General features: G+C 40.8%; 1 protein-coding gene across 2 annotated transcripts in view; it reads right to left on the bottom strand.

Annotated features, from left to right (window-relative positions):
* The window catches only part of LOC142216413 (sodium channel protein type 2 subunit alpha), a 161456-nt gene that overhangs the window by 11386 nt on the left and 125980 nt on the right, over positions 1-24090 (bottom strand). For both annotated transcript variants that reach the window (XM_075284217.1, XM_075284215.1), the window contains 4 exons: positions 16831-16966; positions 14359-14513; positions 13883-14056; positions 6653-6775 (listed from right to left, as the gene is read on the bottom strand). In XM_075284217.1, coding sequence (XP_075140318.1) covers positions 6653-6775; positions 13883-14056; positions 14359-14513; positions 16831-16966 — 588 coding nt within the window. The remainder of the gene's footprint in view (positions 1-6652; positions 6776-13882; positions 14057-14358; positions 14514-16830; positions 16967-24090) is intronic.

Raw genomic sequence — 24090 nt, 5'->3', positions numbered from 1 at the left:
AATTACACGGTCAAGAGTGCGGGCCTATTCCTGTCCGGTTTTGTGGCCATGCTTTCGAGGCTCATATTCATTGACTGAATGGAGCCATGGAAGCATGGCCGCTGCTCGGGTGGCACACGGATGACATCTGTGTGCCACTCATGCCGTTCAATCAAAGCCGGCAGCTAGTACATGGTCATGTACAAGAGGGCATTAAGCCCCTTGCATACGACCCTGGGCAAGATGAGTGTGCTATATGTGTTTTTCACTGACCCATTCATTTCTATGGGCCCAGGCACACGACCATGATTTGCCGATGATGCCATCTTTTGCACAATCATGACCAGAAACTAGCAGATGGTTGCGTGCAACTGGCCTTAGGTCGAGGTCCCACGTGGCAGAAAACCTGTTTTTTTTGTTTTTTGAACCAAAGTCTGGAGTGGCAGGAAAGTAGAGTATAAGAAGCTTCCTATATATTTCCCATTCCTTTTGTAGCCATTCTTGACTTTGGCTCAGAAAACCGCAGCAAAATCTGCAACAAAAAAAGCAGAGCTTCTTCAATGTGAGGCCACAGTCTTAGACCCTACACTGTGTATGCAATTTATTGTAAGATCCTGAAACCTATAAAAATGAGCAGTTGCGAGCACTGTAAAAGATTGTATTCTAATGCCCTTTAGTAGGATTTACTCATAGTGTGCCTATCATTTTGATATTTGTGGGATATCTTAACTTACAAACAATTTGCAGGAATTCTATCTAAATATCCCTTTATTAGATGTATATGTAGTTGTTTGCACGGTGTAGAATGGACATGTACTAAATACCAGTGGCGTAACTAAAGTCTTCTATGCCCCGATGCAATATTTTGTCCAGGGCTCCCTACTTCATCCCTAAAGCGAATTCTTGATAGTGATGGTTACGGATGTTAAGGAGTTTAATTATCCTTAATGTGGTTAGGATAATCTGTGGGTCTCCTTGGGTTATGGGCCAGATAGAAGCTGCAATCTCAATACTGATGCCGGTGCGTATGGGCCCCCTGAGGCTCCTGGGCCCCGGTGTTACTGCACCCTCTGCACCCCTTAAGTTACGCCCTTGCTAAGTACATAGTTGTGCAAAGTCTGTGACAGCGTGAAATATTCCATGTAGCAGCTATTTCTACTACTTCCGAGCTTGGGACCACTTTCATAGGCAGGGGTTGTCCAGATGGCTCATCCCTTTATTCGCCCACACTTTGAGAAAGAACAGCACATAATCCAATAAAAAACAGAAAAGTCAAGTAATAAAATGAGAAACAATAAAAACAGAAATCGGAAAACTGGTTAAGCAAACTACCAGCACCCCAGCCTTTACTAACCAATGGGCCACCCTATATATATATATATTCTCTTTTCACTCTTAATGGGAATCTGTTAGGCCCAAAATGCCTCACCAACCCTGGCATATAGAGGTCATACGGGGTTCACATCTGCACTCGGTGACCGTTCAGGGATTCAGTCCCTCATTCTGCTTGAGTCCTTGCAAGCAGGACTTTTCTCTCCACATTTTTCGGGTGGAACTTGGCCAGAAACCCAGTGGACCCCATTACAGCCTATGGCATCCGAAGGTTTCCACAGGTACCCGGTTTTAAAGTGGATGAGTTTGTTTTTTGGATCCCCAAGTGGATCTAAAGAACGCAGACCCCAATGCAGGTGTGAACCCAGCGTAACTGAAGCCGAAACATATCTATATGGCCACAAAGCGCTGCAGCAATATAGAGATGCTCATCTTTTTGTCAAGGACAGCCTGAGGGATCTAAGGTCCGTATAAAGAGTTTAGGGTACAACAGTGGTTTATATCAGTGGTTTTCAATCGGTGGTACATGTACCCCAGGAGGTATGTTGGACAATCTCGGCATATGCAGCATATGGCTGTGAACCACTGCTCTGGAAGTGACAGATTTAGTGAGAGCTCGGTTTCTGAGGCTCCTGAGGGGCTAGTGCCACCCAAACCCCCCAACATCATCACATACTGGGGTACAGTAGCTGTCAAGTGGAAGGAGGCTTCAGATGACATTGGGACAGGGTTAAGTGGCTTGGTCTACTCTATAGCAGGGGGTAGTCCATGCTAAATAGACAAACAGTTTCTGATCAGATGAGTGAAAAGCTGGTTAGAAGTGAGAAGACCCTCAGAACTTTTTGTGTGTGACCTCACGAGCAAAAGGATTTGCTCAGCACCAGTTTTTCTTTCCCATTTGATATCAGGAGCAGGATCTGGCACATGATGGACACCACATGGTCCATTGGGGTGACTCAACTCCAACTTCATGAGGCTTAGAAAGGTCGAGAAACACTGATCTACACCATTGGAAAATATCGGTAAGCAAAAGCTGGGGTGTCATGTCAAGTTGGAGTTTCCCTTTAAGGAGTATTCTCATAAATTTTATAGATATAAATACCTAAAAAAAAGTTTTTTTGTATTAACATTTCAAAGGAGAACTATTAGAAGAACCTGACAGAATGGAAGATTATAATCATGGAAATAGGTACCATAGCATATTCTATAGAGTCAGCCGACACCAGGTTGGTTCAATATATTGAAGACATAATCCCATAGTAGGAAATCAGGTTATATTCAGGGGCCAAGCTATATGGCCAAGGTAGCGGCTGCCCCATATCACCTGTTATATAGTCCCAGATAACATTCTTCCTATTGAGTCTATTGTATATCGATTTATAGTGTTTCAAGGTTTTTCCTTTATAGCTCTCCTTTAGATCAATACCCTTCAGTCTATGACCTATAGCATATAAGGCATGCATTAGTACAAGGATATCCTTCTTATTACTATTGATATTGCATTGTGTCATGCTGTGAGGTGTGATCCATTATAGATTACAACATGCATAGAATTAGAAAGAAAGGTTCTTCATTCCACCAGTCTACACTTTGTATCCACTTCTGGAGCTTGTACCCCAATGGTCTCTATAGGTACGAAGCATTGTATCATTAGCATTCTTTTAATGCATTGGTATATGAGGTGATGCTCATGCTATATTCTCTTCTGTATAGAATTATATTGGCCTTATGCCACATTGATGGTATTTTTTGACTAGAAGTATTGTACTCATAGGATAAGGAATAACTTGCAGATCAGTGGGACCCCCATCGATTAGGAAATGGAGCTGTTTGTCCCCCGTTCCTGAGAACAGAAGGATTGGGTATTGAAATTCAACATGTATAATCGTTCAGGAGCTGTGTGGCCTCTAAACTGGGTATGTTCGAAAGAAGAGAGTCAGAAGATCATACCATTGAGGTGAATAAGGCTAGAGTCAGACAACGTATCAGTATTGTGTATAGTCACATCCCGATACATCGCCTGACGCTACCCTAATGCCTGTCTGCAGGATGTGAATTTTTAACACTATAATTTCCAGAATGCACAGCTTAGGTGTATGATTAGTCAGAGGACCCCATCAACGAGTCTGCTTTTTTGATGGATGTTTCAAAAAATGGACATGTGAATGGGCCCTTTTACTATTTTAACATGGCTGTGAGACAACCATTTTCCAACGTCATGTGACTAAGGCCTTAGCCTTAAAGGGATTGTCTGGGGAGTATTTATTGACTTACCTGGTCTGGCAGAATGCTTTCGATGGACCCTGATCTCACAATCCCCTTGTCATGTGATCAGAGGCAGTGGTTATATACTTCTAGGGTCAGGGGAGGAGTGAGTGACCCCTAACGCTACCTTTGATCACATAACGTTGCTGAAATCCCCAAGTCCACCAGACCAGGTACGTGAATAAATACTCCCCGTACAACCCCGTAAGGCTAAGGCTCCATGTACTGAAACGCAGCAAAAAAAAAAAAAACATTGCGTTTTTTCCGCAGTGTTTTTCACTAGCATTTCTGCAGGTAAAATTGACATGCTGCGATTTTCGAAAGCATGTGCGTTTTTGGAAATACAGCTTTGCCTCAGGGCTATTTTTTCTGCAATGTGTGGATGGGGTTAGTCAGAATCTCATTCACTTTGCAAGTGCTATAGAACGCTGAATTTTTTAATGTGGCATTTCCCTGACGCCCAGTTCACATCTGCACATGGGTTTCCATTTGGAGGGTTCGCTTGGACACAAGTTGCCACAGATACCGGAGCGGAATCCGCTTCCACATCCGTGACAGATTCCTCCCTTGTTTTGTCTTCCATAGCTCTGCTCCACTTGCTTATCTTTCCGACAATATTGTGCAATCTTATTATTCTAGCAAAGAATTTCCTGGAATGTCAAAACTGTTCAAACTGCAAGAAAAACATACTTATTGCTAAACCATCAAGTAGAAAAATAAGTCGTATCAGCTGTACCGTGGCCGGGTTACCATGGAGCTGGATATCTGAATTTTAATGAACAGCTAGTTTAGCTAATACTCTAGTGGGGAATGGCTCTGCTGCTCGTAACAAAGCCAGAAATAGCAATATATGTTGTCCTTGCTTAAGACATGGTTATATTATCCATGCAAGTGTATCTTCTGCTGTATACTCTCAAATCCAAACATCCACCCTATCTACCTATAGGCTTATCTGATATCCTATGGAGAATACAAGGAACCCACTGCAGATGTCATAAGGTGGTGACTGATTGTCAACAATATTGTGCCTATCCATCAATCGCCATCCTGGTCATTATACCGCATATATTACCCTAATAGAGTCAGATTATTGAAAAACTGGAGGTATTTTTAGAATTAACCTTTCACCACCAGATAATGATTAAATCTATCATGAGCAGTCATTGCGGAAACAATCATTATATTGGATTTCTAGAAATGACGCCTCCAGCACCTGCTGACTTACTGCATATGCTCTTCCCGACACCCGCATATAAATAATGCACTGGATTTGCAAAGTTCATTCCAGATATTTCCTATCTAAAGACCTGGATTTCCATTGTTATACCTTTTACTAAAAAATGAATTACCTACCTGCAAGATGAAAGGATTAACTCGGATTTGGAGATAGCTATTGGCCAGGGCGCTGCGTTTTACAGTACCTGCTCTACAGTTCAAGCTAATCCCATCCACACATTACAGAAAAATACTTGCAGCAGAAATGTTGTGATATCCAAAAACATTGCCTTTTTGGAAATTGCAGCATGTCAATTATACCTACACTGGCGTTTTCCATATGGGTATAATAGGGGCGGAAGAAGGTTTAAGGTCGGGGCCCCATGTTACAAAAATGCAGCGTTTTGGTTGCATTTTAGATTACCTGCTCGCATGAATCATGTGGACATCAAAGTAGATTGTGAACTCCTATCCTATGCGCATGTTCCCTGCGGAGATCTGGCGGCCAGCACACGGACCCCATTATAGTCTATGGGGTCCGTGTGCTTTCACTGGCACACCACTTGCAGTTGCATTCGGTATTCCATTCGGGGGGGGGTCCTCATGCGGACTTTCCCGGACGGAATACAAACACAGATGTGAATGAGGCCTTACGTGCACGCTCATGTGAGCTGTACTAAAACACACAATCTATGCACAATAATGCAGCTATTTGGGGGGGGGGGGGGAGAAATTTTTCTGGAGCCCTAGACTTTCCTCTTAATACTCTTTTAGTCTTATATTTGTGAACATATGCTTGCTATTACCAATGCATGCTACAATTATAAGAAATACTAGAAATTGATGATAAGTGAGTCATTGTAATACAAGCACCAGAAGCCCATTATAAGTGATGAATAATAATACAGCCAAGCAGAAAGTGTTAAAATACCAAGAAAAATAGACTATGCAATATTTCCCGATGTACATAAGTTATTGCTGCATACAGGATAGCCCGATGTATATCAAATATGTACCTAACAGATTAAGCCAATATTATTAGAACTGCTTTGGATGAAGAAGATCGACCTCCATTTATGTTAGGTTATGGAGACCTGATTTGCCCTCACTAAATGCAGCCCATGTGTTATAATAATGATATTGGCCATATCTGTAGATTCCTATCGTCACTGGATACCGATAATGTTACTACATGATTTCCAGGACAAACTGGGTCTTCTCTTTTGACGATTTTTGAAGTTTTCTCACCAATATACAACTATATTATCAGTTGTAGGTATATGTGTAAGGACGGGGCTCCACTTGGGCGCAAATGCAATGTTTTCCAGTCTCCACAAAGTAGATGGGACTCTATCGAATCCCATCCACACGTTGCAGAAAAATACACGCGGTGGAAACGCTGCAATTTCCAACACCATTGCGGTTTTGGAAATCACAGCATGTCAATTAGACCTACAAAAACACTGATGGTTTCCCTATAGGTATAATGGAAGCAGAAAATCCACAGAGGAAACCTTTGTGGACAATCTGTGCAAAGCGGTGCGAGAAAAAAACGCGAGCCAACCCAGTTCATTTCTAAAAACCAGCCATTAACATTATCGGTACATTTTTTGACCTTTTGGGACACTTGGCCCTATTGGTTTTACTCATTCAATGGTCACCAGAATTTAAGCTTTTGTAGCCTATACATTGTGAATGATGAGCACGATTTTCTGTTCGTGAATAAGATGTTGTTGGATAGAAATTGAATTCGGTCTATAGCTACAATGATATGGAAAGCAATAGTACAGAGCTGGCTCATTCCTTATGACATACCACATGCATGTATTACACATGCATTAAAAGTCCTTGTTCATCTTACCCTCATCCCTTCAAACCGTGAGAGGGCTCTTAGTGGTCTCAATGCCCTTAGTGTCCTAAGGGACTTAATAGCCCCTAGTTCTGAATATCCCAAGGCATTAGCTATTAAGCTAATAAGAGAGACCTATACGAAAACAAAAGCAACAGTTCTAATTTTTGCACCAAATTCTGCTATAATACTTGAGGTTTCCTTTGGTTTTCCAGCAGAGATGAGGTTCCGGTATTCACTGGTTAGCTGCAAAATGAAATCTGGTTAGAACAGAGAATAGGAGGTTCAGCCGGAGACCTGATACAAAGCGGCACAAATCCTCAAAGTCTTACCCGCTCTCCAGTTTGGGTTGAGGAGCAAAATTTAAGCCTGACAATAAAAACGCAAGAAAAGAGTTGAATCTGTGTTATGTGACAACCTAGGTCTTAGTCTTACCCTTATGCCTTCAAATCTTGATAATGCACGAAGAGGTCTCAGTGCTCTCAAGGTCCTTAGTGACTTAATAGCAGCTAGTTGATCATACCCGAGGGCCACCGCCAAAAGGGATATGATAGAAATCTGTTCAGAACCAATGGCACGCTGAATTAATATTTGCAGAAATTTTGGTATTTTTGACAACTCCTTTAATATCAATATTTAATAGGAAATCCAATATAACCTTAGAATAAAATGGGGGCGGCATGAAGAAAATCGGGAAGTCTACTTTTATGGTCTTGTATATTCTTATTCAAGGAAGCGATGATGCCATGATTCATGATGACAATGCACGATCATCGAGTCATGACCAGGCAAGCAGAATTAGATGCAATTCTTTGCAGAGTGTAGGAGGGAAACCAATGACACCCTTGGAAGACACTGAACGAGAAACCCATGGCCCAAGTCTTACAATATATTAAGCATCAATTCCTCTCTGACACTGATATATGGGATAATTAAGTGTAGTCGTTGATGAAGAAACATGAGTCATGAGATACTATGAATGTCTAAGTACAAAGTAGAAGTTATAGAAGTAGATAGAAATACGTAAGTTATAAGTATTAAAAGAAGCATAACCAGAAACGTTACTTCAAGTGGTTTCAGCTGCCCTATTTGGGAGTGGGATACAATGGAAAGGGAGAAGCTGAGCTCTGTGATATATAGGGTTATATGATAGAGGAGAGAAGCTGAGCTCTGTGACATATAGGGTTATATGATAGAGGAGAGAAGCTTCACCTGTATGGAGCTTTTTCCAGCGCCCACCATGTACGCACTACAGAGAAACCTCTGTCTGCTGCATAGTCACCCCGCTCCTTCACTGCAGTTCAGCTCCCAGTTAGGCCCGGTTCACATCTGTTTTCATACAGTTCCATACAGTAAGTCCACTTGGGGACCCCCTGAACGGAAACCTATGCTCATAAAAAAGCGGTTACCTAAGGAAAACATCGCACCCCATAGACTATAATGGGGTCCATGTGGTTTCCGCTCAGTTTCTGCACAAAAAATGTGGAGAGAAAATTGCTGCTTGTAGGACTTTTCTCTCTGTATATTTCATACGGATAAGAGAATGGAACGGCCCCAACGTAGATGTGAACCAGGCCTGACCTGTCTGGAGTGTCATATTGGATCACATCACATCAAACTGCAAAGAATTATTATAGCATGCAAAGACTGTCCATTGATTTCTCATGGCCCTGTTCATTGACCATGAGTGGTCAATATCAGAAAGGAGGCCAGCAAAAATGTCAGTGGGTTCAATACATGCACTGTTGTATGTGAGCTCATACATATAATCATAATTTAGAGATGACCACTCCTGACCTAGACCCGATCTAGACCTCTATGTATGTTGTCCCTTTTCTTTGAGAGGACCAGCTCTAGAAAACCATTTTTGGCTGAAGCCCCATGTTTTCCCTGCATCTACATTTTATATACTACAAAGCAAAAATATGATCCATGAACATCAATATTAGAGAAAAGATAACAACGAATACACATATCCTTGGCTAGGACAATTGCAGAAGAGATAGCTCTATCCCCCAACATTAAGTCTATAAAGTGCTCACCTTGCATTGCATCTGAGAAGTAATTCTACCAATTCCTACATATTAATTGCATATTAACTGCTGTTGGTCTCAGTAAGAAGATTTAGTAATCTAAAATCCGACATGAGAAGAAAACCAACATCAAAGGAATATCTAAGAGGACTTAGATGACTTTACAGTGGTAATCTCAATGACGCCTCTGAAATTCAGATAGGTAGGTATAGACCTCGTCCTTAGACAGAAGAGACCCGAGCAGGTCTCTTGGTAAGATTGTTTCAGACACATGGACTCATCTCAATTATTTCGTATGAAAAGGGATCAGAGCAATAGCTCAGTCACACAGGGTTACTACTAGTAATATCAGTTACATCTATACTTTAAGGCTGAGGCTCCAAGTTGCGGATTTTGTTGAGGTTTTTTGAGCCAAAGCCAGGAGTGGATTGAGCAGAAGGGAGAAGTATAAGAACTTCCTATATATTTCCATTCCCTTTTGTAGCCATTCTTGACTTTGGCTCAGATGGACCTGGAATAAGTGGTTTCATGTTTTTTTTCTCTCCCATTGACTTGACTGAATTTTTCAAGGTGGAATCCGTCTTTAGATAGGTCATATGTGTGTTTTTTTTCTCCTCTAGCTGAAAAAAACTAAGGTAGAAGAAAAAAAAAATGATACTGACTCCCATTGAAATGAATGGAAGGTGTTTTTGGAAGTAGATTCAACCTCAAAATCCTCCTGCAAAAAACTCACCCTAAGGCTGAGGCCCCACATTGCGCAAACACAGCTTCTTTTGTTGCAGATTTTGCTGCGGTTTTTTTGAGCCAAAGCCAAGAATGGCTACAGAGGGAATGGGAAATATATAAGAAGCTCTTATACTTCTTCCTTCTGCTCAATCCATTCGTGGCTTTGGCTTAAAAAACCGCAACAAAATCTGCAACAAAAGAAGCTGTTTTTCGCAACGTGGGGCCTCAGCCTTAGGGTATGTTCACACGGCGGAAAATGGTTTCCATCGTGTAAACTTCCGCAAGGGCATCTCACCTCTTTTTTCTGCTACTAGCTAGAGGGAAAAAAAGTGAATGGCGCCCATTGAAGTCAATGGGAGCCATTTTTCCAGGGAGGGTTTGAGGCGGATTCCACGTCAAAATCAGCCTGCAAAAACTCTGTGTGCAGGTACCTTTAGGCTTAGGCCTTATGATACGAAAAAGCAGCTTTTTTGTTGCAGATTTTGCTGCATTTTTTTTAAGCAAAACCAAGTAAGGTCTCGTTCACATCAGTGTTCGTATTCGTATACCGAACGCAACTGCAAGCACTGTGCCAGTGAAAGCACACGGACCCCTTAGAGTATAATGAGGTCTGTATTCTTGCCGCCAGATCTCCACAGGGATGATGCGGACAGGAAAGTACTTCACAATCTACCTTCCTGTCCGCATGATTCGTGCACGCACACAGACCCCACTATAGTCTATGGGGTCCGTGTGCTTTCACTGCACACTGCTTGCAGTTGCGTTCGGTGCTCCGTTTGGGGGGTCCCCATGCGAACTATCCAAACGGATTACCGAACGCAGATGTGAACCAACCATAATGGCTGCAAAGAGAATAGGAAATATATAGGAAGTTCTTATACTTCTCCCTTCTGCTCATCCTTCTCTGGGCTTTGACTCAGAAACTGAAGCAAAATCTGCAATAAATAAAAGCAACTATTCTGGAACATGGAGTCTCCAAGATCTGACATTGATGGGAAATCAATATTAGATCAGTGGGGGTCGGGTTCCCAATTAATCAGTTGTTATTAGACAGTGTATAGAGCATGACCACTACACAGTGTACAGAGCCATCTACATTTGCCTTTGTACCATGTGCTCCCTACAGCTGATCAGTGGGGGCGCCAGTCCTATCTGATACCAATGACCTATCCTAAGGACAGGTCTTCAATATCTGACTGTAAACGTTGCGAGTCATTAGCTGTGATCTCTATGGATGTAGCTATTGTACAGTATGACCTAACACCCATGAGTGCTATCTATGTGCTGTGTGATATTTCTAAAAACACAAAAGATAAAAAATCTACAAAGTAAAATTAACACACAGCAAATGTCAAGACACCAGGACTGGCACCATTAAACAGAATGAGATGAAATCATTTATAAACAGAAGGTATAGTTCATCACAATGGTATTTCTGCAGCCATTATAGCTTCAGAGAACAGCCATCTGTTTCCTGTTGAAAGATCGATGTGTCATTAAAAACAGCAGAGAATAAGAAAATGTGCGGTTAGAATTGAATCACATCGCACCGGAGTAATCCAATCTACTGTCTAATTACAATATTAACAGCCATTTGTGCACAATACAATCCCCGCGGACCGCTCCGGGCACCATCTAAGTGCCAACAGTTCCTTCACGGTTCTCAATACAATGGTATTTTCATTGGGGCACATTTATAAAAAGTGTCATTTTACCACCATTGTGTTATTTGTATGTAATCTGCATCACGTAGACAGACATATGGGAGTATTCCTCTACAGGGTGTAACCACATGGAAGAGCCTACTGTGAAGGCAATAGTACTTCATGTGCTGCCATATGGTGCCTCAGTGCACTGTACTATGGAAGTATCGTGCCCTAAAAGAAATATCTCTAGGTGAAACTATCTCCGTAAGCGTAAACGCTGCAGCAACAAAACGTAAAGGGGATGTGATTCTGGTTAATTCCATCCACACGTTGCAGAAAATATTCTGTAGTGGAAATGAAAAATGTTTGCGTTTTTGCAAAGTATCTCAATTACGCCTACGGAAATGCTGGCGGTTTCCCTATAGGTATGATGGAAGCAGAAAGTGCTGGGGGAAATACCATAACGCGTTTCCACCGCAGTTTTTGGAAGTCTGAGCCTTAAACAGCAACTTTCTTATTCCATCTGATTCTGTCGTAATAAACTCTGTAAATGATTATACAATAATATACAGTGCTCTGCAAAAGTTTTAGACATGGGTACAGACAGTTTTTGACAGAACTGAGCAGGGGGGTTGTTCCCGCCGCCATCATGGAAAACTAAACACAGATCTTCTGTGAATGGAGGCTTGCTCCAATCCGTCTGTCTCTTCATGTCATCCTAGACAGACTGGATGATGTTGATCAGGGCTATATCTGAGGGGGCCGTATCATCACTTCCAGGACTCCTCCTCCAAAGGGCAGGTCTGTGACACTTTTTAGAAATGTGCCCCATATGTTTATCACCGCCATTTTAGTTTACATATGAAATAAATCTACATTAAAAAGTTCTGTAACTTTGTAAATAGATAACACTTCTAACCTTGTCCTGGTGCCCAGAAACAGTCTGTATCATACTGCAGAGCTGCATTCACAATTCTGCAGTCATCCCATGATAATTTACATAAACTGCGGTGTGTCTGACAACAAGATTGTCGTCTGACAACCAGCAAACCTGTGAATGCAGCTCTGGAATAAAATAGACAAACTGCACCATATGTAAATTATATAGGAACTAGTAAAATGGTGAACATAGCTTGTAAAGTTTTTTTGTCTATTTTTGTAGACTTAGTTATATATCTCTTAGCTTATGTGACTTCCAGGGGGTATCGGTTCATTAGAAAATATTATTTGGTGGCAAGTCATCGAGTCGCGCAGTTCAGACAAGAAAATGACGGCGTTCACTTAATACATATTTATAAGAGAATAATTGGAGGTCAGTACCTTAAAACACTGAATAAGGAATAAGAAAATATTATAGAAAAAAAAATCTTTGGTTTAATAGAAATGAATTAAACTGTCCTAGCACTATACACAGTAATAATCACCATTATAACATATCATAGTAATATCATAGAACAAGCTTTATACCGTATTATACTATCCTGATATCACCCTCAATCTAGAATATATCACCTAGCACCATCCTCTAGCTATAGAGTCCTAATACTACCCTCATACCATAAAATAGCTATATAGCCCTAATACTACCCTCATACTACAGTATATAAACCTCATACCATCCTATTATTATATAATCCTAATTAGAGATGAGCAAACAGTGAAATATTTGAGATTCGAGAATCGTTTCGAGTAGAGCTTCAATATTCGACTACTCGATCGATGGGAAAAAATGCTCGTTTCAGGGGAAACCACTATTCAACTAAAGGAGAGTCACCAAGTCCACGAATAGCAGGAGGAGAGTGTTTAGGAGGAGCGCTGTGCAGTTAAAGTGCACAGACCTCATTATAGTCTATGGAGTCCATGCACTTTAACTGCACAGCGCTTGCAGTTACGCTGATAAAAAGTCAGCTCCCTCGTAACAGCAAGCTGCCAGCTCTCCCGACTAACAAGGACGAGCCTGCTGCATAACCAGCGTTGATTTGCCGCAGGCTCATCCTTGCTAGTCGGGAGAGCTGGCAGCTTGATGTTACGAGGGAGCTGACTTTTTGTCATAGGAATGAATTGACCAGCGTTGATTGGCCAGTGTACAACATTCGGCCAATCAATGCTGGTTCTGCCAGAGGCTCGTCTGTGAGGAGGCAGAGTCTAAGATCGGACCACAATGGAGACTGCTGTGGTCCGATCTTAGACTCCGCCTCCTCACAGATGAGCCTCTGGCAGAACCAGCGTTGATTGGCCGAATGTTGACACTGGCCAATGAGAACAAGTAAGCTCCCTCGTAACAGCAAGGTGCCAGCTTTCCTGACTAGCAAGGACAAGCCTGCTGCAGAACCAGCGTTGATTTGCTGAATGCTATACACTGTATAGCACTCAGCCAATCAACGCTGGTTCTGAATCGAATATTTACTGCGAATAGCTAGTAGTATTCGATTGAGTACGAATATTTCGAATACCATAGTATTCGATCGAATACCTACTCGTTCGAATACTACTCGCTCATCTCTAATCCTAATACCACCCTGAAATCATAATATGCTAAAAATACCCTCATACCATACTCTCTTAATATCACCATCATACCGTATTATCCTATTATCACCCTCATACCATATTGTCCTTATACCCTCATACTGTATTATCCTATTATCAGCCTCATATCATATTTTCCTAATAACGCCCTCATACAATATTATCCTAAAAATACCCTCATGCAATATTATCCTATTATCACCCTCATTCCATATTATCCTAATATCACCGTCATTTGATATTAACATTCTAACTAACAATCAGCTAATCCCACAGTATATAGATGGAGTACAGATCGGAGAACTTACATCAACAATCAGGAAGTCCAGCCAGCACCAGGCGTTGGTGAAATATTTTACAAACCCATAGGCCACCCACTTCAGAAGCATCTCAAGGATAAAGATGTAAGTGAAGACTTTATCCGCATATTCCAGCATGGTCTTAATGGTTTTCCGCTGCTCAATGTAAATGTCTTCAAAAGCCTGAAGGAAACAGTAAGGGTTAAAATAACGTGCAACTTAATATTCATGCCAATTCTGTAGGTATTTCCATTGCAGCAGTCTCCTCATTTACATCACAAACAAGACAAGGAGGATCACAATAGAAGATAACACCTCAACAGATAACAACCATAGTGACTCATCATTGCATCACTACTGATAACAGATGATGATGCAGCAGAGGATGTGCAGAATATTTTCCAGGTTGGTTAAATGACTTACCTTCAATAAATACAGGTCTTAATATTACCAAATAGGTAGATTTATTGTAAACTGTAACTTACCAGAGCTCCACTACTGAGAAGAATCATGAAGATGATGAAGGTTTCAAACCAATTGTGTTCCACAATTGTATAACAGGTTTTCCTAAATGTCCACCATATCTTGCCATTCTTTTCATCAATGTTCACATGGCAAATGGGAAATCTCTTTACACATCCTAAAATATAATAACAACATATGAAGATGGACAAAATGTAGAATTATCCAAGCACAGATTCTAGTGACGGTATCAATATTAAGTACATGGGATGAACAGGAAAATGGAACACAGAAGACTTCTTGAATAAAAGGTGTGGGGTGCCATTTTCATTTTCTCTATTAGAGATTTGTCAGTGGATAGAGGGACTATCATCGTATTAGAAAGAATAGTGTGTCTTCTAGAGATCAGCACACCTCTCAGGATTCAATTCAGGTTCAGGGTGCTTGGTTACAAGATTTGTGTGCAAATCATACCTACATAGTGTAGAACAGTGTCAGGGCTCCTAGGAACCTATCTATAAAACATAGTGTATAACACTGTCAGGGCTTCTAGGAACCTATCTATAATACATAGTGTATGACACTGTCAGGGCTCCTGGGAACCTATATATAATACATAGTGTATGACACTGTCAGGTCTCCTGGGAACCTATCTATAAAACATAGTGTATGACACTGTAAGGGCTCCTAGGAACCCATCTAAAAAACATAGTGTATAACACTGTCAGGGCTCCTAGGACTATATATGTAACATAGTGTATGACACTGTCAGGGCTCCTGGGAACCTATCTATAATACATAGTGTATGACACTGTCAGGGCTCCTGGGAATCTATCTATAAAACATAGTGTATAACACTGTCAGGGCTCCTAGGAATCTACCTATAAATCATAGTGTATGACACTGTCAGGGCTCCTAGGAATATACCTATAAATCATAGTGTAGAACAGTGTCAGGGCCCCTAGGAATATATCTATAAAACATAGTGTATGACACCGTCAAGGCTCCTAGGACTATATATCTATAAAACATAGTGTATAACACTGTCAGGGCTCCTAGGAACCTATCTATAAAACATAGTGTATGACACTGTCAGGTCTCCTGGGAACCTATCTATAAAACATAGTGTATGACACTGTAAGGGCTCCTAGGAACCCATCTAAAAAACATAGTGTATAACACAGTCAGGCCTCCTAGGACTATATATGTAACATAGTGTATGACACTGTCAGGGCTCCTGGGACCCTATCTATAATACATAGTGTATGACACTGTCAGGGCTCCTGGGAATCTATCTATAAAACATAGTGTATAACACTGTCAGGGCTCCTAGGAATCTACCTATAAATCATAGTGTATGACACTGTCAGGGCTCCTAGGAATATACCTATAAATCATAGTGTAGAACAGTGTCAGGGCCCCTAGGAATATATCTATAAAACATAGTGTATGACACCGTCAAGGCTCCTAGGACTATATATCTATAAAACATAGTGTATAACACTGTCAGGGCTCCTAGGAACCTATCTATAAAACATAGTGTATGACACTGACACTGTCAGGGCTCCTAGGGACCTATCTATAAAACATAGTGTAGAACACTCTTTGGGTTCCTAGGAACTTATCTATCCAATTTCTAGCTCTCTAAGGCAAACACAGTCGAAGTCAAACTGCAATTTTGTGGCATCCAGTGCTCTCTCTCCACCTTCTCAGTGACATCTGGTGATCTCCTTTGATGTGATGTTCCCATGATGTGATACTTCCAGGCTTGAGACTTTGATTGGACCTCAGAGGTGACATGGGCTCACCAAGCATCATGACCTCATGGTGCTCAGCATGCCCTGTGGCCACTGGTGGCCAATCATGGCCTCAGCAGTGACCCTAGGCACACGACATCACAGGAGAGCGCCGGACATCACCGAGGAGGTCTAAAAGAGATGAAAGTAAGTATGAATATATTTTTTATTTTTGTCATCTCTCCTGGGCTTTCACTTATTATACTTTGACCCTGGTGGCCATTTTAGTTCGCCCCAAGACAAATCTTCATTTGTTCGCTTTCGTAAAAACTTGAACAATTTGGAATATTCAAGTCGACCCTTGCTCGGTACAAATCAGTTCATCAATTTCTACTCATTCTTCGTTTCCGAAGGAAGTAAGCCAACTTTCTTCTCTCCAGTTGACCATGCATATTTAGTGTTCAGTGGTCAGGTTTAGTCACGAAACTCTTCTGATCACCCCTCCAGTTTTTCTAGATTATTAAAATACAGAATATCTTCTTCTTCCACCCAAATATTATATTGCATGGTAAATAAGAGGTATTTCCCCAGAGTTCTACAGGCTAATACTTTGTTTTTTTATGCCACACAACATGTGTTCTTTTATGATTTACCGGGAAACTAAGAAGTTCATCTCATTATATAATCTCACTGTGTAGGCCAACTGCCAAGCAAAAAGCCGTCCACACAGCCTTTAATGAGCAATGTTCTCCCACTCACCTTCTGTGAAGCAGGCATCTGGCTCCAGAGCCTCCTCTGGTTCTAAATCCAACAACTCTCCTTCTCCTTCCACCACTACCCCAGGGGGTCTGATATCTACCGTGCTCCCTTCAGATGAACTGGTTAGGTTCAACTTCTACAAAGAAATTCCCAAAGCAAAAGAAAAGAGAAGAAAATTAACACATTGCTTCCCAATATCCCGTAAATGTTATTCTTTACCATAACGCTAATTGCTTTATTATGGTTTTAACCATTTATCACTTGACGTGTCAAAACGTGGCCCGGCCATTGAAATTATAGCCTTTAATCTCTTAGCCCTTACCTTCTGGCTATAGTCCATACTCCCGTTCAGTCCTTTTTATAGCTTTTGTATCAATAATGTCTATTTCTTAGGTTTTGTAGTATTTATTATACCGTATTTTTAACTCTACATTACTTTTACAAAACGGAAGTCAAGTTACATAACGTTCAAGCATCATATGCAGTGAAACCTCTCCAAAAGACCACCTCTTTGAGAAGACCACCCATTATCCAAACCAGATTTTCAGTTGCCCATCTTCTTTGAGACCACCCACCCCCATAGACCACTTCTTGATCCAATTTTGGGTATCTATCTCAAAGAGGTTTTACTGTATCAAAACCATCAAATAAATCAAAACAATATAATAAAAATTGTATCCGAAAAGATTAAACTTTAGAAAATGTGCAATAAAATACATGAAAAAAAGAACATCGATAAAATATTAGTTATTGTAAAAGGAAACACTATTATATTTCAGGCAATTGCATCCATCTCTTTTAATGCACCCATGGTCACTGTGCATTTTCAAACTACTTGTCAACCCGATATTCATACTCATTGATAAAACTGCAATAAGCAGGTTACAATTTAAGGAAATGGAAATTGTGTGCATTGCGAGTTGTGGAATTTAGGATGGCGAAAATTGGAATTGCGTAAATTTTCAAATTTGCCAGTGGAACTGGTTGTGGTGAAATAAGTATGAGTACCGTTCTATATCACAGTAGTTTATCTGGTAGCATACACAGTCCGCATTCTCTGATCTGGTGTAATGTTATTACTGTGTAATGTATAACATCATTAATGGTGGCGCTGAAAAGTAGCAGTCGCAGATGTACAGAGAGAATGATGGAAGCATACAGGTCAAAGATAAGCCATATACTGGTATTAAACCCCTTGGAGTTGCTATTAGTGTATGCGTGTATATTGTATTTGGATTATCTATTAACATATATGCCGCATATTGTCACACTACATCCTGGCAATACAATAGACAACCCAAGGCCAGTCCTAGATAACTCCATCATATGGAAATAGTAAGTAAGTAGACAGTGGGTTGAATTTGCTATTGAAAAATATGCAAAATTGTAATGCAATTTTTTTTCATAATTTGGGATTAGAGACTATTGGCAAAGGGGAGGGGTTTACTGAGAAAAGGGAGTGGCTTTATATTCAATACTGGAGACCAGGTTTACTAACTGGGCTGAGCCAATAAAGTGCCTAAAACTCAACTTCTTGTCACACAATGGTGTATCTCATCTCCAGCGCCCTACTCGCCACTTTTTAAGATAGCGGCCAGCGCCAGACAGGAATATAGCAGGTTGGTACAAAATTTTGCCATGTGCTATACTAGAAATCTATACATTCCAACATGCGCTAGAATTGTTAACAGGCTGGAGCCTCTTACGATTGGGTTCACACTAGTGTTGGGGTTTACGTTTTTTGGATCAAGCGGTTATTCATGGACTCCATAGACTATAATGGGGTCCACTGGGTATCCACCAGAAAAATGGGGAGAGAAAATTAGTAAATGTGCCCCAAGGTTGTTTTTCATACACACAAATAAATATCCACCTGGATTAACATGAGTGCCTGGGAATAGTGAAATTCAGAGGTAGACTGACCATATAGGCATCTAAACAGTTAGCCCACTATAGGTGTTGCTTGGTAAGGTCAAATTAAATTACCTCACTAGATGGGGCAACAGAATATAGGATTGCATTTGTTAGACCGTTACTGCTCTGTATTAGGTGCTACTCACAAACATATTTCCTGGCAACAGCTCGCCATGTGGTCAGTTATGGTATTGCAAGAAAAAATTCTAACAAATCCAATTCCAAGTTGAGATGCCGTGTAAAATGTAAAGACAACAAAAAGGCAATGACTGAGAAATCTCAAAAGCATATTTCATTAACTATACATCATCGATCGCATATCAGAAGGTGAAAGTTAGATATTTCAAATGAAAAAGAGAATTGTTAAAAGTTCTGATGTACATTTCTATGTTCTATTGTGAAGAAATATGGGTAGGCTATGACTTGAAAATAATTGTGTTTTTATTTTCTTTACATTTTACACATTGGCCAAACTTTTTGTAATTGGGGTTGTATTGTCTAATACAAAATATTATTTTCAGGTGAGTTATTGTTATTTATGATCAGTGTAGGAATAGAAATGTCCAACGTATGTCTAATCTGCAGTAGATTGTACAGAAAGTGCGTATTATGCAAGTCTAACACTTCTAATGCTTCCATCATTTCAACCAAAGTCTGCCAAAAAGCTATAGCCAAAGCAAAAGTTATAAAGGAGTCAGGGGAACAAAAGAAAACAAAAAGTTGCACAATAGTACATTTCATTGTTTCATACCAAGATCCTAAAGGAGATTACACTAAATGTTATTACACATAAAATATATTATATTTATTACAGTTAACTATAAAAAGCAGAATTTCTATGTTCATTGCTCACAACAAACAGATGGCTAAGTCAAGGGGAGTCTGTCAACAGAGCCAAGTATAACACCCCAGCCCTGCAGATAGATAGGTTAGTGTCATCAGAACCAGCATATCATCCCAGTCCTGCAGATAGATAGGTTAGTGTCACCAAAACCAGCATATCACCCCAGTCCTGCAGATAGATAGGATAGTATCACCAGACTCAGCATATCACCCCAGCCCTACAGATAGATAGATTAGTGTCACCAGAACCAGCATATCACCCCAGCCCTGCAGATAGATAGGTTAATGTCACCAGAACCAGCATATCACCCCAGCTCTACAGATAGGTTAGAGTCACTAGATCCCAGCATATCATCTGAGCCCTGGAGATAGATAGGTTAGGGTCACCAGAACCCAGTATATCAACCCAGCCCTACAAATAGAAGAATTAGTGTCACTAGAATAAGCATAACATTACAGTCCTGCAGTGAGGTAGGTTAGTGTCACCATAACAGCATATCAACCCCAGCCCTGCAGATAGATAGGTTACAGTCACCAGAACCAGCATATCAACCCATCCCTGCTGATAAATAAGTTAGGGTTATCAGAACCAGCATATCACCCCAGCCCTGAAGAGAAATAGGTTAGGGTAACCAGAACCAACATATCACCCCAGCCCTGCAGATAGATAGGTTATAGTCACTAGAAACCAGCATATCACCCTAGTCCTGCAGATAGATAAGTTAGTGTCACTGGAACCCCACATATCACCACAACCTTGCAGATAGATAGGTTAGTGTCACCAGAACCAGCATATCACCCCAACCATGCAGAGAGATAGGTTACCATCACCAGCATATCACCCCAGCCCCGCAGATAGATAGGTTAGTGTCACCAGAACCAGCATATCACCCCAGTCCTGCAGATAGATAGGTTAGTGTCACCAGACCCAGCATATCACCACAGCCCTACAGATAGATTGATTAGTATCACCAGAGCCAGCATATCACCCCAGCCCTGCAGATAGATAGGTTAATGTCACCAGACCCAGCATATCACCCCAGCCCTACAGATAGATTGATTAGTGTCACCAGAGCCAGCATATCACCCCAGTCCTGCAGATAGATAGGTTACTGTCACCAGAACCAGCATATCACCCCAGCTCTACAGATAGGTTAGAGTCACTAGATCCCAGCATATCATCTGAGCCCTGAAGATAGATAGGTTAGTGTCACCAGAACCAGCATATCACCCCAACCATGCAGATAGATAGGTTAGTGTCACCAGAACCAGCATATCACCCCAGCCCTGCAGAGAGATAGGTTACCATCACCAGCATATCACCCCAGCCCCGCAGATAGATAGGTTAGTGTCACCAGAACCAGAATATCACCCCAGTCCTGCAGATAGATAGGTTAGTGTCACCAGACCCAGCATATCACCCCAGCCCTACAGATAGATTGATTAGTGTCACCAGAGCCAGCATATCACCCCAGCCCTGCAGATAGATAGGTTAATGTCACCAGAAACAGCATATCACCCCAGCCCTGCAGATAGATAGGTTAGTGTCACCAGAGCCAGCATATCACCCCAGTCCTGCAGATAGATAGGTTAGTATCACCAGGACCAGCATATCACCCCAGTCCTGCAGATAGATAGGTTACAGTCACCAGAACCAGCATATCACCCCAGCCCTGAAGATACATAGGTTAGGGTAACCAGAACCAGCAGATCACCCCAGCCCTGCAGATAGATATGTAGCAATGGTAAATAAAAAACTTTCCAGCGCCAAAAAATATTTAAATAAAACTTGACTGTTACTTCATACAACTAAAATTGTAAATGAGTAAGGGGCATGTTTCGTAGCCCCGAAACGCGTAAGCTACTCTTATTTGTATTTCATATGGATCCATTGTATTTACAATTTTAGTTGTATGAAGTAAAAGTCAAGTTTTATTTAAATATTTTTTGGCGCTGGAAAGTTTTTTATTTACCATTGCTACATATCTCATCCTCTTCAGTCGGGGATTTATCCGTAGCAGCCAACTCAAGTGTTTTTCCATTCCTTTTCTATATATTTGTTTGGGGTCTGAGCGGTTTTTGGAAAAATATTTATCTGCAGATAGATAGGTTAGGGTCACCAGGTGACTGGCTCCCTTTAAAGGGTTTGTCTACAATGAAAACAAAGGGGCTATTTATTACATACAGGACCAGACTGATATATACATTCTTGTATGGCCATGCTTATGATGACCGCTGTCAATCAGATGTCAGGTTATAAATTAATCCATCCCACTATATATCAATTTTCTCAGCGACATCTGATCTATTATATGTCACCTGAAGATCAGAAACTATATTCAATGTGACTAGCTCCCTATTAGAGTCAAACCAGTATTCAACATGCTCTTAGGGGTGGTATACGATTACTTATTTTGAGTGCCAATAACCAAATTAAGTGCCCGTATGTTGTGTGTAACTAGTATATAATGGTGCATTTTCTTTCTTAGTATATCATTTTAGTGCACATCCCATACACTAGGATTTATTTATTAAGTGCATTGGAATAAATATCCATAAAAATCAATCAGATTAGCGAGTCTGCTTCTCTATCCAGACCTCGAACTGACATTAACTGGACCTAATATAATTTGTACGTCTAGCATGGAGGTGGATGAGAGATGGTTAGTACTATATTATAGGTTCTGAATATCCAAGTACTCTATATACTTGCCAAGTGACTACCTGTACACATATAAGCAGCCATTCCACTTTTATACATGTGTTTGAGAATTTGGTATATGAAAAAACTTCTATGATTTTTTTTTTTCTAAAAACACCATGGGCTATGTCTGACATTCCAGCTCAGATCTGTTCACTCAATTAGGGGTTAAGTTGCGGTACCAGCAACAGCCTATAGACTGTCCCTGAAAAATATAACCCTTACTAATAAGACAACAGGCAGTGATACAATCGATGCAGTTTATGGATTGAAGGAGTTGTCCAGTTCTCTTTCATTTATATCCTATCCTCAGGATTGGTGATCAATAAGGGATCGGTAGGGGGTCTGAATGATGTCATTTTTTCTGGTGACCCAATTGGATACATGCTGGTATATACTACTTTATTCCCTCAATGGAGGTCAGAGATGTATACAGTGGTAAATGAAATCCCAAAAAGATCCCCAAAACCGCTACAGTGAGAATTTTCTTCTTTCCAAAACATAATTCCAATATTTTAACCCATTGACTTCTAAATCCCATTATATCCCACAAGAATATGAATTATTGACGTAAAACCTCAAAACATTAAAACCATCTTCACTAATGGAAAATTGGATTATTTAAAGGGGCTTTCCAGAAATTAAGTAAAATTAAATTAAAGTAAAAGTCAAATTAAGTATATTATCTTTGTTTATGGTTGGAATCCTGTAGTAGTCACCCATCCTCGTTGGGATACTTTTACAAACCATATCTTAAGTTATGATCATGGAACCCAAATCTACAGTAAGTGAAGAATACGGGGTTGGGGACCCACTACTGGGACCCATTGCAGAGAGACTGCTGAGCAGGTGAAGGTCTCTCTTTATTCATTTATTTGGGATGTCCGAAAATAGCCAAGTACTGTTATACTATAGTCATATGGCCGTATTTAGTTCAATTCATGTGAATGGGGGATATCAGATGACCATGATGGTCCATTGTAACGGGTCAAGTAGGTCATATCTCTTTTTTCATGAACCCCGCCAACATATTTAAATGTATGGGGATCAGTGAAAATGGATGCCCCTCGGGTGCAAGACAGCCGTAAAAAAATGGATGTTTTTCACAGCTATTACAAACCTATTGTGAACTCCCATAAAAGTGAATGAAGAGGACAGAGCATGCATATCCACCTCTCCAAGCACAACAGTCAGAGGACGGGAGTCTTCAACCCCATTCTCAAAATACGCGTGATTCCTAGACAAAATGGATGTTAAAAAAAAACAACATATCACTAAATGCTGTTGATAACACTAACCCTTAGGGTTAAGCCGATCTTGAGATTTCAGGATCGATTTTAAAATCCGATTTCTGATCATGTTTTAGCTAATCCCGATCGCGATCATGAAATTTGCTCGATCGCCGATCGGATTCTGATCTTTTCCGATCCCGATTGCTCAACCCTAGTCAATGCTTCTCTATGGGAAAAGTCACGTTTAGGGTTGAGCCAATCTTGAGATAACCTGCTACCTCAATCCTGCTGGAAAAGATCCAGATCGCTCAGCCCTACCGACCCTACATTGCATCCACTCCTGACAATAGACTGCTGACAGCTTATCTACTCTTCCCTTCCTTTACAGAGTATGACTACAACATTTTCCCATGGACACCAAACTTTTGCTGCCTATGTAAAAACACCAACAACATATCACTAAATGCTGTTAATAACACCAACCTTACATTGCATCCACTCCTGACAATAGACTACTGACAGCTTATCTACTCTCCCCCTCCTTTACAGAGTATGACTACAACATTTCCC

Source organism: Leptodactylus fuscus, chromosome 8 (assembly GCF_031893055.1).
Source record: "Leptodactylus fuscus isolate aLepFus1 chromosome 8, aLepFus1.hap2, whole genome shotgun sequence".
Classification (NCBI taxonomy): domain Eukaryota; kingdom Metazoa; phylum Chordata; class Amphibia; order Anura; family Leptodactylidae; genus Leptodactylus; species Leptodactylus fuscus.
Note: the sequence above shows the minus strand (reverse complement) of the source record. Positions and strands in the feature narration are given on the sequence as shown.